Source organism: Bubalus bubalis, chromosome 2 (genome assembly GCF_019923935.1).
Source record: "Bubalus bubalis isolate 160015118507 breed Murrah chromosome 2, NDDB_SH_1, whole genome shotgun sequence".
NCBI lineage: Eukaryota > Metazoa > Chordata > Mammalia > Artiodactyla > Bovidae > Bubalus > Bubalus bubalis.
This window is the reverse complement of record NC_059158.1, coordinates 81,987,630-82,005,149: the sequence shown is the minus strand read 5'-3', so window position 1 is coordinate 82,005,149 and position 17,520 is coordinate 81,987,630. Positions and strand designations below refer to the sequence as shown.

General features: G+C 36.6%; 1 protein-coding gene across 4 annotated transcripts in view; it reads right to left on the bottom strand.

Annotated features, from left to right (window-relative positions):
* SCN7A (sodium voltage-gated channel alpha subunit 7) overlaps positions 1-17,520 on the bottom strand; it is an 84,488-nt gene that overhangs the window by 28,060 nt on the left and 38,908 nt on the right. For all 4 annotated transcript variants that reach the window (XM_044934402.2, XM_006065123.4, XM_044934405.2 and 1 more), the window contains exons 11-14: positions 9,319-9,415; positions 8,390-8,634; positions 5,777-5,950; positions 3,840-4,196 (exon numbers count right to left, since the gene is read on the bottom strand). In XM_044934402.2, coding sequence (XP_044790337.2) covers positions 3,840-4,196; positions 5,777-5,950; positions 8,390-8,634; positions 9,319-9,415 — 873 coding nt within the window. The remainder of the gene's footprint in view (positions 1-3,839; positions 4,197-5,776; positions 5,951-8,389; positions 8,635-9,318; positions 9,416-17,520) is intronic.

Below are 17,520 nucleotides of genomic sequence, written 5' to 3'. Positions count from 1 at the left end.
ACTCCAGTTTGTTTTCTTTTCTACTAAGCCAGGCAGAGTCTCCCAAGGTGAGAAAATCAATTGCTACTCCAGGGGGCTGAATTCACGTCAACCTAACTCAGAAAGATATGAATGACATCTTCACGGGTACTGCAAATTCATGAGGACTCTCCTGGGGAGAGAGCTATCCCTAGTTTTGAAGTCCACATCTAATTTCCTTGTGATGTGCAAGCATAGGGTTTAGGTAGGTTAGTTGATTCTCTGTGGTAATAAATTTGGTCAAATAAGAAAGAGATGAGTAATGGAAGGATCACTCCTAATATATGCAAATTATTTTGAATTTGAAGATAGTGTGTATTTTAACCTTTACTATCACTGAGAAATAAGATCAAGCCACATCCAATTTCCAGAGAATTAGATTTTAATTTTGTTTCTTTTTATAGAGTATAAATTATAATTTTAGATTATAAGATTGAGGTAATTAGAGATACACTGATTATTCTTTTAAAGTAATAATTTAGGCATTTTGTCCATTCTGGAAGCTTTCTCTCTTCTCTTCAAATATTTGAGCTTTTGGGAATTTAAATTACTTTATGCTTTACATATTATTTTTAAAGGGAAAATACAGTAGGAATTCTTACACTGACAATTTATGTGTACATAAAATAATTAAGTATATGAAGATCTGCAACATTCATTTGTTAAAATATCTTACAGAATTTTGGATCTATCTGAAGAGATGAATTCTTAAACACTCTGATAATTGCTGAGTTTCTCATGCACATATACACCTAGAATATTATGAAGTACCCACCAAATTGTGTTCAATTCTAATGGATTACCTTTAAATCTCAATAACGAAATCTTTTTATCTCTTAGGAATATAGAAAGCTCAAATAAGACTCACTTGGGGAAAAATAAAAATACTTTTGCAGATAATAAAGTCATAAAATAATCTTAACTGCAACCATAGTTTGGTGTATAAAATAAAATGGAGGGTTTAACATTTGGCTCAGCATTGGAAATTTCTTACAGGCAAGATCTCCGGAACAACTAACATATACTTTCTATAACCTACAATGACAGAATCTCAAGGGCTGAAAACTGAAAACCGAAAACCAGTGATTGAATGTCCGTACGGCATCACCAACGCAACTGACACGAACTAAGGCAAACTTCAGGAGATGGTGAGGGACAGGGAGGCCTGGTGTGCGGCAATCCATGAGGTTGCAAAGAGTCTGACACGACTGGGCGACTGAAAGATAACACCTACAGACGAGTTTGATTGTTCTCCCGCTAGTGTCCCATTTTGCTATCAAGGTTTATTTACACAGAATCTGGGCAGGGGCTCCACGGGCCTTGTAGAAACTACCTTATAACATCTCTATCATTCTCAAAGGACGAAAAGCAAGAACAAGCATAATTTAAGGTTGTTGGTTGTTTCTTTTTCCTTTGTTTGGTTAAGTATTGTTCACAGTGAGAAAAAAGAAAAGGGTGTTAAGTAAGAATTTCATGACTATAAGCTTCATATGAGTCGGAACCATTTTTTCTCTTCAGTAGATAACTAGCACAAGGCAAAGCACTAAGTACATGATAAAGTATGAAATATTTGTTGAAAAATCAATTAATTATGGAATGAATGAAGGATTTCTATGTCAGGATTTGGAGAGGAAAAATTATAATACAACAATTGTATTTTTAAGAGCTTATGATCTAACATTTCTTATATCTTAGACATGTGTATACACACTCCCTATCACGCATGTATACATATGCAATGAGTGTTAAAAGACTGAAAATTAAGTTGAAAATGCCATGATGTAAAGAAAGAACTGTGTAACACTGTAAAATGCAACCACTTTATGGCACTTGTGATCCCTTCCTTCATGGAGGTTCTAGCTTAATAAGGAAGATAGACAAGTACATGAACAATTAAACACAGTGTCAGTATGTACTTAGGACAGGAGTAGATCCAGGGTAAATAAAAGCAATGAGAAATGCACTGATACAATGGATTTTACCCTGTGATTTTTTTTTGTTCCCGTCTTTTGGGAGATCCGCTTGATCTCTGTGACTTAGGAGTAAAAAGTAAATATTGAGTCTCTTTTTTTTCCCAATAAGAACAAATATATCTTATAAGCCATTTTTTTTTCCTGAGAAGAATTATGAAAGTGAAAGTTGTTCGGTTGTGTCTGACTCTTTGCAACCTCACGGACTACACGGTCCATGGAATTCTCCAGGCCAGAATATTGGAGTGGGAGGCTTTCCCTTCTTCAGGGGATCTTCCCAACCCAGAGATCAAACCCAGGTCTCCTGCATTGCAGGCAGATTCTTTATCAGCTGAGCCACAAGGGAAGCCCTAGAAGAAGTATAAGATACTTCAATTAATGTAATCACTCCAATTACTGGAAATTTAGGAGTGAAAGTGTTTCCTTTTAGTTAATGCATGATAGTTTCAAAGATCAGTGGGTTTCAAAATTTGCTGCACAATTTAATCAAATTGGATTTTTTTTTTAATCCTGATGACTAAGCTATATCCACATAACAATAAAATCGGAATCTCTGGGAATGAATCCAAGACATTAGTTTATTTTTATTAGTTCTCCAAGTAACTCCAATGTGCAGTCAAATTTGACAACCAGTGCTACATTTAAGTGCTTCTTAAAATTTAATGTGTACACAAATCACTTAGGGATATTGTTAAAATGTAGATTCCACTTTCACAGTTCTGGGATGGGGTCTGAGAGTCTACATTAATGACTGTCTCCCACATAAAACCAAAGCTACTTTGAGTAGCAGGTTATAACCAATGAAAATATGATGAACATCATGTATGCAATTTTCCAGCAGCCACATTAAAAGTATAAGGAAAAACAGGTGAAATTAGCTTAACTAATCCATTTTATTAAACTAAATGTATAAAAATATTATAATTAAAATGTTTTCACTTCAGTCATGTCCAACTCCTGATGGCGCCATGGACTGTAGCTCACCAGACTCCTCTGTCCATGGGATTTTCCAGGCAAGAATATTGGAGTGGGGTGCCATTTCCTTCTCCAGGGGATCTTTCCAACCCAGGGATTGAACCTGCATCTCTTGTGTCTCCTGCACTGGCAAGTGGATTCTTTATCACTAGTGCCACCTAGGAAGCACTTTCAATATAAGAATTATAAATGAAATCATTTACATTCTTTTTGGGGGAAGGGCAGGAGGAGAGGGGGACAACAGAGGATGAGATGGTTGGATGGCATCACTGACACAATGGACATGGGTTTGAGTGAACCCCAGGAATTGGTGATGGACAGGGAGGCCTGGCGTGGTGTGGTTCATGGGGTTGCAAAGAGTTGGACACGACTGAGCAACTGAACTGAACTGAACTGAAGACTTCAAATTCAGTGGGTATTTTACACTTATGCTATGCTAAGTCACTTCAGTCGTGTCCGACTCTGTGTGACCCCATAGACAGCAGCCCACCAGGCTCCCCCGTCCCTGGGATTCTCCAGACAAGAACGATGGAGTGGGTTGCCATTTCCTTCTCCAATGCATGAAAGTGAAAAGTGAAAGTGAAGACGCTCAGTCGTGTCCGACTCTTAGCGACCCCATGGATTGCAGCCTAACAGGCTCCTCCGTCCATGGGATTATCCAAGCAAGAGTACTTGAGTGGGGTGCCATTTACACTTTTAACATATCTCAAAGTGGACCGCTCATATTTTAACTGATTAATGGCCACATGTGGCTAAAGGCCTCCATATCAGACAGCACAGTTGTAGACCACTGGCTTCCACAAGTCTACATTATGAAAATGCCAGTCTACAATACATAAGTTTTTCAAGGAAAGTTTTAAAGCATGGATTACTTACCAATAATTTTCCAATTAAAATCACCATCATGTAAAAAGAAATACAACTGAATTGGCCTGCTACTTTAAAGCAATCCCATAAAGTTTCTATCCACTCTCCACAGAGAATCCGGAATACATTCAGGAAGGAATGGAAGAAATCATGCATGTGCCAGTGTGGAAGCTGACAGTCTTCATTTATGTTGCAGACATATTTTTTATATTTTGAACCATACAGGTTAAGGCCAACCACAGCAGAAAAGAATATAAAGGTGAACAACAGCAGGACCAAGTCTTTCAGGGCCACAATTGAGTTACAAAGAGTCAGCATCAGAATCTTAAATGTTGGCCAGTATCTTCCCAGTCTAAAAATTCGTAACTGATAGAGCAATGTAAAAACAACAAAAATAAGGAAAAATGACAAAAACTCTAGTCACTATTAATTACACTGTACATTTACAATTTTTATTAGCATTATACACATAAACATGTGTATTCTCTAATGTAATATTCACTTGTGAGCATTATTTATACTAAGCACTGAAAATTCAGTTTATATATAAATTTTAATACACTTACATATTCTATAGTTTTTTACACTAAATTGAAGTATACTTTCTATTGATCTGTCAATTCCCCTTTTTTTTCAATATAATACTATTAATAATTACTCCAGTTTTGTTTTAATATCTGGTAAAGCAAGTATCCATTCTTTATTTTCTTCTTCCAAAATATATTGAATATTTTCCCACATTTCAACATATAGATGATATTGGAAAAGTCTCAAGGGTCCGTTGAAGTCCCTTGATAGCTCTATTGTATGCATGAGTGCTAAGTTACTTCAGTTGTGTCTGACTGTGACCCCATAGACTGTAGCCTTGCCAGACTCCTCTGCCCATGGGATTTCCAGACAAGAATACTATTGTGTATTTACCTTTAAAATTAACATGAGAGACGAAATGAAACATTCTAGGTTTAGTCTAAATATTTCACTTAATCACTAGATTTAAAAATTTTTATTCACATGGCACAAAATCACTTTAATATTTGAATCATTTAAAATCCACATATTGTTTTTGTATGTGCTATACCTTCCCCAACCTTTTCTAGTATGTAGTTGGCTTTTGGGACTCAAGGGTTAGGACTTAATACTTATCCATGTAAAACTTAATCATCTTAGGTTCAATCTGTTACTAGTCTTTCAGATATTTTGATACAATCTTTTATTATATTGTCTGTATTTCCCAGACTTGCTTCATTTATAAATTCAATAAATACAACTTTTATATTTTCCTCTTACTCATTAGATAAGCCTATGGACAAAGACAGGGTTCTGAAGAATTATTTGGATAAGATTAAATCTACCTAATTGTTCTCATTTCTGCTATATTCCTTCAACTTGTTAACAGAATAAGACAGTAGATTATTTATCAAATAACCAACATTTCCATAAATATTATTCTAATAACATTATTTCTTTGCTTGGTTTTCTGATGTTTTTACTACCACCTACATTTTATGCATATATTGATTCTGACTTAATAACCTTCATAGCAACATTCTATTAGCCTGACAGTCCTTCTTTTATAAAATTTTCAAATTTACATTTAGATATACTCACCTGATTCTAATTCTTTAGTTACACATTAGCATTCAGCTTTTGGGACTCTGTATTACGCTGCTTCTCAAAACTGACCCAGTAATCCTGACCCTGCTTTATAGAACTATATCTCAAATTCACTGTATATATGGCTTATTTCTTTTAATGCCTGGGCCAAACAGCATTAGAGACTACTTACTCTTTTCTGGGTTACTTTCTAAGCTTGTTACATATGAATTATTTCATTTAATAGTTCCAACATACCATCAGAATAGGTATTACTATTCTTCCCACTTTATGCCTGAGAAAACTGAAATGAATTTTTATAAAATAAAATTTAGGTCTTGTATTCTACTTACCACCCTGAATGATCGTAAAATAGCCAGTCCATGAAAATTTGTTAGATAAAGTTCTGCTAAACCATGGAACACAATTAGGCTATCATAAATGTTCCAGCCTACTTGGAAATATCCATATGGATACATGGCAATTATTTTAAAAATCATTTCTGCTGTGAAAATTCCAATAAACACCTAAATAAAACAAAACACAGGTATAAGAATATGATTCCAATAGCTCTATCAGAACCCTCATACACAGAATAAATTTTCACTGTCACTTTATTCATATTTTCTCTGTCAAAATATGATTAGTTTTGGAGTCTACATCACAAGGACAGGTTCATATATTTTGTTTGACAATCTAATATCAAACATTGTATATGGAATCTTCAATTACTTTAATAAAAGTAGGTTTTGTTTTCTTGGAAGAAAACAAAAGAATATTTAAGAGTGAAAATCTTTTCATTTTGAATAGTTCCTTTGGGGATAAAGAGTACATATTCAGTTCATTCAGTTCAGTCGCTCAGTCGTGTCCGACTCTTTGAGACCCCATGAATCGCAGCATGCCAGGCCTCCCTGTCCATCACCAACTCCCGGAGTTCACTCAGACTCACGTTCATCGAGTCAGTGATGCCATCCAGCCATCTCATCCTCTGTCGACCCCTTCTCCTCCTGTCCCCAGTCCCTCCCAGCATCAGAGTCTTTTCCATTGAGTCAAGTCTTTGCATGAGGTGGCCAAAGTACTGGAGTTTCAGCTTTAGCATCATTCCTTCCAAAGAAATCCCAGGGCTGATCTCCTTCAGAATGGACTGGTTGGATCTCCTTGCAGTCCAAGGGACTCTCAAGAGTCTTCTCCAACACCACAGTTCAAAAGCATCTATTCTTCGGTGCTCAGCCTTCTTCACAGTCCAACTCTCACATCCATACATGACCACAGGAAAAACCATCGTTTTGACTAGATGAACCTTTGTTGGCAAAGTAATGTCTCTGCTTTTGAATATGCTATCTAGGTTGGTCATAACTTTCCTTCCAAGGAGTAGGTGTCTTTTAATTTCATGGCTGCAATCACCATCTGCAGTGATTTTGGAGCCCAAAAATAAAGTCTGCCACTGTTTCCACTGTTTCCCCATCTATTTCCCATGAAGCGATGGGACCAGATGCCATGATCTTCGCTTTCTGAATGTTGAGCTTTAAGCCAACTTTTTCACTCTCCACTTTCACTTTCATCAAGAGGCTTTTGAGTTCCTCTTCACTTTCTGCCATAAGGGTGGTGTCATCTGCATATGTGAGGTTATTGATATTTCTCCTGGCAATCTTGATTCCAGCTTGTGTTTCTTCCAGTCCAGCGTTTCTCATGATGTACTCTGCATATAAATTAAATAAACAGGGTGACAATATACAGCCTTGACGAACTCCTTTTCCTATTTGGAACCAGTCTGTTGTTCCATGTCCAGTTCTAACTGTTGCTTCCTGACCTGCATACAAATTTCTCAAGAGGCAGATCAGGTGGTCTGGTATTCCCATCTCTTTCAGAATTTTCCACAGTTTATTGTGATCCACACAGTCAAAGGCTTTGGCATAGTCAATAAAGCAGAAATAGATGTTTTTCTGGAACTCTCTTGCTTTTTCCATATTAAGATATTTAATTTTTAAAAATATAAAAGAAAAATTTAAAAATATAGATGATCTAAAAAAAGGTAAACTTATAAAAACTGTCATTTGAAAACTATACTGGTAGAAATAACTAAATTATTGTTTTGGTAGCAAATAAATATATAGTTCAAAATTGGTAACAACTGACAGTATTAATATCAAGCAACTGTGCTGTGCTGTGTTTAGTCGCTCAGTCGTGTCTGACTCTTTGCGATCCTGTGGACTGCAGCCCGCCAGTCTCCTCTGTCCATAGGGATTCTCCAGGCAAGAATACTGCAGTGGGTTGCCATGTCCTCTTCCAGGGGATCTAAACCCAGGTCTCCAGCATTGCAGGCGGATTCTTTACCATCTGAGCCACCAGAAAAGCCTACTATTCCTGTTGTTTAATTACAAGCAACTAAACAACATCAATAAAAGCAAACAAAATTGAACAATATAGATTGAACAAAATTGATTGAATATGACTTGTTTTTAAACTCATGGAAATCTTTTTCTTTTGCCTTTTTTTACATGGAAAAAAAAAAAGTTGAATTTCTAAAATACCTTGCCACAAAGATAAGCTCCAATCTAAGGCAGGTTCAGTTGTAACAGGATTCAAAATTCAAGTGGCAGTGAAGTACTTGTTACTCACTGTTACGCTCTTATTTCAACTCTGCCCTTGTGATCTAGGGGCTACCATATTAAGACAGGGGATATTTGAGATGAGAGAGGAAATAAATCATTTCTATTTAATTTGACTGCATTGCAGCTAGCTAGAAATCTGAAATTTAAACAGACTCTAGCTAGAAATCTATTCAAAGATAAGAACATTTACAAAGGAGGGCTTGGAGAGGTAAGGAAGCATGAAAACAATACTTCAGTTAATACTCATACAATGTATTTGCAACATTTTGGAGTTATAAAGTAAATAATGAGGATAATGGTGACTAAAGAAAAGCTGAAATTGCAGGAGAAAATAACTGACAGTGAGAGCCTTACCACATTTCCAATGCTGAGAATATTGCTGGTTTCCAGACTCATTGGATAGTGTTCCAAAGCCAAAAAATTTATGTTTAGAATAATGCATATGGTAAGGAAAAGATCGGTAAATGGGTCCATTATAATCCTGTAAACAAACTCTTTCAATTTTAACCAACAGGGAGAAAAATCCCAGATCAAGAAAGTTTTAGCAAATTTATACCAACAATATGGGCATCTCTGCCTGGATTTTTTAAGCTCTGAAACTGAAAGAACAGAAAATTATACATGAGTTAATTGTTTATTTAAGCATTAAGCATCTAATTAGTAGAAATTTTTTACTTTTGCATGCAAAGGGAGGTTATAACCTAGACTTCTGATTTTGAAATAGCAAACAGAAATATTTTGAATTAATGAAAATCAGAGCAAAGTAAATTTCCTCTATTTTACTCATGCTTGCTGAGTTAGACAAATGAAAATGAAAAAATTATGTACTAGAATTAAAATATAGGAGTACTTCTCAAGAAAAACTAATATGGAATATAACTGAGAGTACCATGTTTATAATTTTAGATTTATATGCTTTACAAAATAATGTCTTTCAATATTGGCTATAATAATGATTACTGGTTATATATATATATTACAAGTAGAGACAAGTATAAAAAGAGCCTTAACATGTTAACGTTATATACTCCAACCTGTATTTTTAGTTAAAATGCTCATGTCACTTTCAGTGTTAAAGAAAATTCCTTGGCAGTTTTTGGTGGCCTTTTCCAGTGTTTAAAACATTATGCTTATGAAATTTTGAACTGTTAACCCTAATAGTCTCATGTTCTTCCTTAAATTTTAGTTATTATCAACTAAAATTCTGAAGAAACTGGAGGATTTCTTAAAAGTGAGTTATACGAATGATACCTTTCATCACGTCTAAATATTTTTTACTTTACCTTCTTTATGGCTGATGGTAGCATCATCCAACGCATCCAAAGAAGTAATCATAGAAGTTGATGATCTTTTCTTCATTTCTATTTGTATGGTCTTGGTCTAAAAAGAAATTTGATGAGTCTAATTCTGGCTTTTCCCCTTTGTAGATTCAAGACTATAGTTATAAGAAGGTTTATAACCTACTTAAAAATGCCGATTCTCACTTCCCAAAACCTTTCTGGGTTCCATAATTTGCCACTTTTTACACTATAGGTACTTTTTTTTTTTTTTGGCTGTGTGGATGAAAGATCTTAGTGCCCCAACCAGGGATCAAACCATCACACTTGCAGTGGAAGCATGTGTCCTAACCACTAGACTTTCAGGCAAGTCCCACTATACGTACTATTAAACTGACTTAGGATTTTTTGGAAAATATATCTGCATTACTTGTAAGTCAACCAAATCACTTTATACTATGAGGTCAACTATAAAAGGAGTAAACTAGAGAATATTAGTGCTATTACCCATATTTGACAAAGAATTCAATGTCCAGTTTAGAATTATTGTGGAACATCCAGTTGGCAAATATGCTACTGAATATTAACACCTTACATTTCTCTAACACCTTATATTTTTAAGGTGTTTCTGCTGCTGCTGCTGCTGCTAAGTTGCTTCAGTCATGTCCGACTCTGTGTGACCCAATGGACGGCAGCCCACCAGGCTTCCCCGTCCCTGGGATTCTCCAGGCAAGAACACTGGAGTGGGTTGCCATTTCCTTCTCCAATTCATGAAAGTGAAAAGTGAAAGTGAAGTCGCTCAGTCGTGTCCGACTCTTAGCGACCCCATGGACTGTAGCCTACCAGGTTCCTCTGTCCATGGATTTTACAGGCAAGAGTACTGGAGTGGGGTGCCATTGCCTTCTCCGTTTTAAGGTGTTACTTGAAGATATGTTAACTATGACTTCATAAACTCTCTTGATTAAATCAAATTATTTGGTGTTGAGATGATAAATATGTCTCATGTAATATCAGGTAACAGAATGAATTTTAAAGGATGGGTCTGATTAGAACACACATAATAATCCCAAAAAGAAATCATTTCTTTCTGTCCCTCTTGTTTCTTGTATAATGGTTTTAAGGCATCCTGTTTGGCTGATACAGTTACAAACTTTAAAAGAACCCTTGCATTGGAAAGGCACTCGAAACGCTAAGGTTTTGATGTAGGTGTTACAAGTTCTACACATTCATGATTATCACAAGTATGGCCCCAGAGGTTTCTAGTGATCATGAGTAAATTTTGTTTTTGAATTTAAACTGTAAGTAACTGACAAGGGGTAGATGATATTGCACCATAGAACTTCCAATGATTTTTACATTCGGCACACACAAAGAATAATAATATTTGTATGTTTGTTAATTTGGTAAATAGGTGAGCTTAATAGGTGAAATAGTGTGTGTTAGTCACGCAGGTGTGTCTGACTTTTTGTGACCCCATAGACTGTAGCCCACCAGGCTCCTCTGTCCATGGAATTATCCAGGCAGGAATACTGGAGTGGGAAGCCATTGCCTTCTCCAGGGGATATTCCTGACCCAGGGATGAAACCCGGGTCTCCCTCATTGCAGGCAGATTTCTTTGCCATCTGAGTCACCAGTGAATAAACTTACATAAGTGAGGTACCTTTTGAATAAGGATAACTGGCATGGGCACTGAGGGAATTAATGGTTGAGGTTCACTGATAACCCAGAACACCCTAGCTGGCAGGCTCTGCTGTGGTCTATCTGAAGACCCAGAAGAGAGATCAAGGAAATCATCAAATTTGTCTCACTTGGTATCTGTCAAATTCCCCCTAATTTCAAAAATACTAGAGCTCAAAGAGGTAAAAACCAACTCCACTACATACTGAGTTCCATCAGAAAAATGACAGGTTCTTTAAGTCTACAGATCTCTGTTGCCTCACTTTTTTCTTAATTGAAAAAATAAGCAAAAGCTCAGGATGCAGAACTAATTTATTTATCTGGGCTTCCTTGGTGGCTCAGACAGTAAAGCATCTGCCTGTAAAGTGGGAGACTTGGGTTTGATCCCTGGGTCGGGAAGATCCCCTGGAGAAGGAAATGGCAATCCATTCCAGCACTGTTGCCTGGAAAATATCTAAACCATGCTTTTTCCAGAAAGTATTTTCTTATCTGACTTACAAGGCTACATACAATATGTGATAATTTATATAATTCCAAATTTCTATGAATTAAAATCCAACAGAACTATAATTTTTCTCTTATTAAAGTCCAAGAAGAATTTTCCAGGTGTTTCCATAAAGATACTCTGTCAAATAGTTAATAATATCCTCCACTATAATCTTAATACTGAGGAATTATTTCTCACAGAATAATTCTGCTTCTGATAGTGACAACGTTTGATGAATTTACATCAAAGAACAATCCAGTAAAGATAATCGTCCGTGGTTGGAGGGGCAGTGGAGTGGGGAGGGTAATAATAGTATTGTTGATACAGTCAAGGCTCAATTCTTTACTGATTTAGCTTGAACTGCCGTCTACGGCGGAGAAGGCAATGGCAACCCACTCCAGTACTCTTGCCTGGAAAATCCCATGGATGGAGGAGCCTGGTAGGCTGCAAGTCCATGGGGTCGCTAGGAGTCGGACACGACTGAGCGACTTCACTTTCACTTTTCAGTTTCATGCATTGGAGAAGGAAATGGCAACCCACTCCAGTGTTCTTGCCTGGAGAATCCCAGGGACGGGGGAGTCTGGTGGGCTGCCGTCTCTGGGGTCACACAGAGTCGGACACAACTGAAGCGACTTAGCAGCAGCAGCAGCAGCCGTCTATGGGGTTGCACAGAGTCGGACACGACTGAAGCAACTTAGCAGCAGCAGCAGCAGCGGATACATTTGGGCTTCCCCGGTGCTGTGTGGTAAAGAACCCACCTGCCAATGCAGGAGACTTAAGAGACGTGGGTTCGATCCCTAGGTCAGAAAGATCCCTGGAGGAGAGCAAGGCAACCCACTCCAGTATTCTTGCCTGGGTAATCCCACAGACAGAGGAGCCTGGTGGGCTACAGCCCATATGGTCAAAAGAGTTGGAAACAACTGAAACGACTTAGCATGCACACATGCAAGGCTGTATTTTAGGATATAAAATGAACAAACTACATTATCAGTCTAGTAATATATTTACCTCAATTGAGCCTTTCAAAAATATTGAATAAGTGCTCAACTACTAAGTTGGCTAACTACTAAAGATATTGCTATTTTATAATGCAAATTGAGAGGACTATGATGGGGAAAAAATCTTTTTGAAAGTATAAGAACTAATAAAGGCATATGCCTGAATTTTAGACAATCCAATGTTAAAATTAGACTGGAAGGGGCTAAGATTCTTCTCAGCACTGGTTTCAATTTTCTCTGGAAGGGAGCTATTAATAAGGAAGAACTCAGTCATACTTCTGGTGTTAAGCAATGAACACCTGGAATGTTCTATCTTGGACTCAGGCTCACTCTCTTTACTGAAACCACACTGGCCTATTTCATTCTCTAACTCATCCTGTTCCTGCTCACCAGAGAGCAAGGACTCATTCTTCAGATCTCAACTCAAGTGCCAGGACCTCATAAAAACCTTTTCTGACTCAGAGAAAACTTTATTAAAGGCTCTCAAACACTATGTTTCTCACTTTTATAGCAACTTCTACATTTTCATTTAATTTTCTTAGGGAAGAATAATACTCACCAGGTATCCAATAGGTTGCTTCAACCATTAATGACATTATACTTTCCGTTTTTCATGTATTACCCACCCTACTTTTTTCCTGAAGTATTGTAAAACAAATTTCACACATCATAAAATTTCAGGGTAAGCTCTTTTAAAAAATAATCACAACACCATTGCCAAAATCTAGGAAAATTAGTAATTCCTTAATATTATCCAATACCTAGATCATGCTCAATTTTCTTTCATTACTCAGAAACATTCTATTATAGTTAATTTGTTCCAATCAAAATACAAAACAGGTAAAACTTTTTTTGGTTTGTAGTTCTGTTGGTTATCTTATATCATTTTATTTATCCTATATGATTTGTTAAAAATACTGAATCACTCATAGAATTTTCCACATTCTTAATTTGGCAGATTATATCTTTTTAGTGTAATTTAATGCATTCTTCTCTCCTATAGTCTCTAGAAAGAGATGGTCAGATTTAGAAGCTTATTAGACAGTGCAGATTTTGGCAAGAACATATTGTGGTATTTTATGTTTCCTATTTAAAAACATCAGGAAACACAATGCCTGGTGGTCCCAGTTACAGATATGCTATAATAATTTTATAGTTTATCTCCCCATTAGACCACTAGCTTCATGAAGACAGACAGTGTATTTGTATTCACTAATTTTTAAATCTCCAATGTTTAATATAATACCTAATACAGAAAATTGCCAATGATGTTTTATTTAATTATACAGGTGAATTCTAAGATTGTCATTTTAGATGGGCAAATATTTTTTAATACCGACATTCTACTGTTGTATATATCTGATTCTTTTCTGAAGTTTTGCCAATAACTGAGAATTCATAGACAAATTTCACCTAGAAACTGTGTAATTGATGGAATAATAAGGTTTCAGTGTTGATTCTCTAGAACAATGATGAAAAATGTGTTCTCTTTCTCACTGTCAAGAAATCAAATACCTATAAATATAGATCGAATTTTGCAACTGGAACTCCTCAATAAGAATTAAATTAAGAATCTGTGAAGACACTATTTATGTGTCTGGCACATGATGTTGTTGTTCAGTCGCTAGGTCATATCTGACTCTTTGCGACCACATGGACCACACCATGCCAGGCTTCCTTGTCCTTCACTATCTCCCCGAGTTTGCTCAAAGTCATGTCCATTGATCGGAGATGCTATCTAACCATCCCGTTCTCTGCTGCTCTCTTCTCCTGGCACATAGCTTACAATAAATATTATATACTATTATTATTATTGTCATTATTATTATTTTAATTATCCCTAAAAGGGGGACACAGTCAAAGACTTGAGAATTTCCTATTGATGAGTATTCTCCATATGGACTGCGGTGCCTTCTTGCAGTTGTCCTCCTGTGTTTCCTATAATTAATCAATACCATTTTTCAGTTGCTTAGTATTCTCTAAGCAGTGCTAAGTGCTTTATAAGCATTTATTTCATTTGAATCTCACAACTTATGACAGACATTATAATATACACCTTACAGATGAAGAAGCTGAGGTTTAGACCGGTTAACCTCAGATATGTAGATGATACACCCTAATGACAGAAAGTGAAGAGGAATTAAAGAGCCTCTTGATGAAGGTGAAAGAGGAGAGTTAAAAAGCTGGCTGAAAACTCAAAATTCAAAAAACAAAGATCATGGCATCTGGTCCCCTCACTTCATGGCAAATAGATGGGGGAAAATGGAAACAGTGACAGGATTTATTTTCTTGGGCCACAAAACCACTGTGGCTGCAGCCATGAAATTTAAATACACTTGCTTCTTAGAAGAAAACCTTTGAGAAACCTAGATAGCACATAAAAAGCAGAGACATTGCTTTGCTGATAATGGTCCATATATTCAAAGTTATGGTTTTTCCAGTAGTCATATATGGATGTGAGAGCTGAACTATAAAGAAGGCTGAGTGCCAAAGAATTGATGCTTTCAAACTGTGGTGCTGGAAAAGACTCTTGAGAGTCTCTTGGACTACAATGAGATCAAACCAGTCAATCCTAAAGGAAATCCACCCTGATTATTCATTAGAAGGACTGATGGTAAAGCTGAAGTCTCAATACTTTGGCCACCTGATGTGGAGATCCAACCCATTGGAAAAGACCCTGATGTTGGGAAAGACTGAAGGCAGGAGGAGAAGGGGGCGACACAGGATGAGATGGTTTGATGGCATCACCGACTCAATGGACATGAGTTTGCGCAAACTCCAAGAAATAATGAAGAATGGGGAAGCGTGGTGTGCTGCAGTCCATGGGGTTGCAAAGAGTTGGACCCGAATGAGTGACTGAGTAGCAACAACAACAAAGAAAGGTTAGCATACTTGGCAAATATCATAAATCTAGTAAGCAGCTAAAATGGACTGAAATCTATATTAATCTGACTGAAAAACTGTGATTTTAGCCAATATAATCTACTGTTTTATTGTAATGTGAGAATATGAAAACCATATGCAATTTCCCAGTAATTTCAACATAGGAATTAGAATTTGCTGAGTGTTATATCAGTCACCTAAAGAGTCCTCAGTATGTTCCATTTAAAGTTCTTCATTCTCCAGCATTTTCTTATGTGTAAAAAAGGAAAAGAAAATGTATCTTGTAAAAATGACTTTTACTCTCATTTTCCCAGAAAACTTTAGCATGACAAAATGTTCTAGTACTCTTCCAGGAAAAGAAATCTTTCATAATTGAAAGACTTTATTTAAATCCAGAAAGGGTTTATGTGGTCCAGAATAGCCAAATGAATGGAGATATTGGGAAATTACAAAATACTCTAAGTTCTTCACAGGCAGAGTTAATAGGGCATCTCATCTGAAATTAGAGAAGAATTGTGCTCTTGGATATATCTGTGTGTAGCTCTTGTCATTTGAAATGCCACTTCAAAACAAATTATACATTCCACATATCATTTGCACTACAATCATTCAATCGGTAGGATCTCAGACTCATTTCTAGAGACAGAAAGCTTTGTAATTTATCTGTGACTTCCTCATGAGTGATATAATGGCTATACTCAATAGCTTCTTTTGATTAATATACCTGCTTTCTTCATATCGTTTACAATTGCTTCTTCTTTCAGGGGTATGCACTGACCTTGTAGATATATGTATCTATCAATAACTTGTCATTTGGTATGATCCTACATTATGTCATTCAGGCCCTACTTTTTAGTGGAATGACTTTTCTTGAGTTTCTTCACTGATCACAACTTAATGAGAGAGCTAGTTAATAGAGAGTTATCATTTTCCCCTTTTGGTCCAGCAGAGGCCTTTGGGATTAATGAACTTCTTAGCCAGTCATACCACACATGCCAGAGTGAATCGCCCTTTTCCTCAATTTTTTTTTTTCTATATGAGGGATAAGCAAGATACAGTTTTTTTCCATCCTTTGCTCCCTCAATCTGTTCTTTTTACATCTACTAGAAAATGTAGTTCAAATACTTCTTCCTATGTAGACAATCTTCATTAGCAAGTGTCAAGAGTGAAACTAGTAACAAACCCAGAGGGATGGAAGAGAAGGCAAGGCATGGCTCCCTTCCCACAAGTGAGGGCCCTGTAACCAGGTCAGTGGGTGGGAGCACTGGACTTGCTTGTGACCACTCTGGGCCGAGCACCTTCCAGAGGACAAACTCTGAGGCAGTGGGGCACCTCACAACACCGGGGAAGAGAGCAACACCTCAGAAGAGGCATGAGTGCCACCCCCTCAGGCTGCTCTGGCCCCTGCCCACCACACCCCTGGACAGCTCTGGGGAGGGATACTAGGCGACTGAGCTAAGCCTAGGAAGAGGTATGAGACAGCCTGGTCCTGTGGAATATAAGAAAGCTGCTTCTGGTTGCTTTCTGGGGGCCTGTTCTCCCTTTTTGCACACTTACAGCAGAATTTAGATTTTTTTTAAAGACAATTTTCTATAACTTTAATATTACTTCTGCCAATACTTTTAGATTCATAGACCAGATCTTTTGCTGTGAAGCTAAATATCTAAAAGTATATTCAAACAGAACACCAGGGTAATTGAAAATTAGAGTAAAACTGCATTGTTTTACTTATCATGAACTTAATTACTGCACAGATAAAATAACTTCTTATGCCAGGATGGACAGTGCATTTCCTCTTGAATGAGCCAGAAAGTCAATATTTTGTTTCTCTTTTTACAGCTTCACTACTATACTTTGATCCATGCTTTTAGTGCTTTCTAGATTCTAAATTGTGGAAGGTGCTATCACTTTTGAGTTGAACACTGAAATTTTCCAAAGCCAATTCTAATGTGCTGTATGAAGTAAGTTTAAATTAATAAAATATGACTGCATTATGAGAAAAAAAAGTGTTTACTGCATTACGAGAAGTTCAAATACATATATACATATATATATATACCCATAGTTTATTATATATATATTTTATATAATATACATTGTATATATATATATACACACACACCCATAGTTTATTAGCAGTAGTAATATGCATTTTAGAACAAG